The 1,057-nt window shown below is 41.2% G+C and overlaps 1 protein-coding gene across 1 annotated transcript in view; it reads left to right on the forward strand.

Moving 5' to 3' along the window:
* Positions 1-658: 658 nt before the first annotated feature.
* Positions 659-1,057, forward strand: part of LOC103748060 (inositol 1,4,5-trisphosphate receptor type 2-like) — a 94,325-nt gene continuing 93,926 nt past the window's right edge. The window contains exon 1 of the mRNA XM_029554795.1: positions 659-854. Coding sequence (XP_029410655.1) covers positions 667-854 — 188 coding nt within the window. The 5' untranslated portion in view covers positions 659-666. The remainder of the gene's footprint in view (positions 855-1,057) is intronic.

The following is a 1,057-nucleotide window of genomic DNA, read 5'->3' on the forward strand; positions in this document are numbered from 1 at the left end:
CTGATGACCTTTGTGAGTTGATGTTGTAGTGCATTCTGGGCACAGGTGTTTTATGTGGTGGGGATTTAATTTGTATATTTGAGGTGGAATGTGCATTGTTTTCACATCCCCAGGAGGAGTTCTGAGCTGTGAGGAAGTTCTATTTTTAATTTCCTGAGAAGCCCACATGCTGTTTTCATGATAGCTACACCAAGAGGGTACAGTGGTTCCTTTTTCCACACCTTTCCCAACATGCATCTCTGACTTTGGTAGTGGCCACCCTAGCAGGGGTGAGGCGTTATCTGCAGTGTTTCCCTGATGATCACTGAAGTAGGACAGCTTTTTATATGTTATGTTGGTCATTGGTATGTCTTTTAATTCATGGCATTTATGAATCATTCAGGTGACTTTTCTCCTCTGTGCTTGGGTTAAATGTGGAGGGTCAAAATTACTCCTTTGTAAATAGGTTTAAAATCACCAGATTGTTAGTATCTGAAGGATGTGCTCAGATTAAGCTACCCCACCCCAGAGGGTGAGCCTTATTGCCGTCCAAAATCACTTACTTAAAGGCCGTGAGCCTCCATATTTTTCTGTGTGATTTGGAACAGATGCCCCTATGATCCAGTGAAGGAACCTGATGCACACTTCACCTTATCTCCTGGTTAACTGGAGTGTTTTGTAAGAAATATGAAGACACTGAATAACCTTGACCCTCCTCAACAGAGAGATGGAGAGCTGCCAACTTCAAAGAAAAAGTGCCAGGCAGCGGAGAGGATCATGTACACCTTGGTTTCAGTTCCTCATGGAAACGACATCGCATCCCTCTTTGAACTCGATGCCACAACTCTTCAGAGAGCCGACTGCCTGGTTCCCAGGTAAAAATAAACAAGTAAATAAGTAAAATAAAAGAAAAAAAAGGGCTTATGATGGACAGATGTTTCTGAATATTTTTCCCAGCAGGTAGGGAATGAAAAGTATAATATTAACACAATTTTTACACTGTAAAAGTGTAAGGGGAGGGAATGTGCAAAACATTGTGACTCTTTTATGACTAGATTAACATAGTTTAATTTCTCTG

Source organism: Nannospalax galili, unplaced genomic scaffold (genome assembly GCF_000622305.1).
Source record: "Nannospalax galili isolate Female #2095 unplaced genomic scaffold, S.galili_v1.0 scaffold2785, whole genome shotgun sequence".
NCBI lineage: Eukaryota > Metazoa > Chordata > Mammalia > Rodentia > Spalacidae > Nannospalax > Nannospalax galili.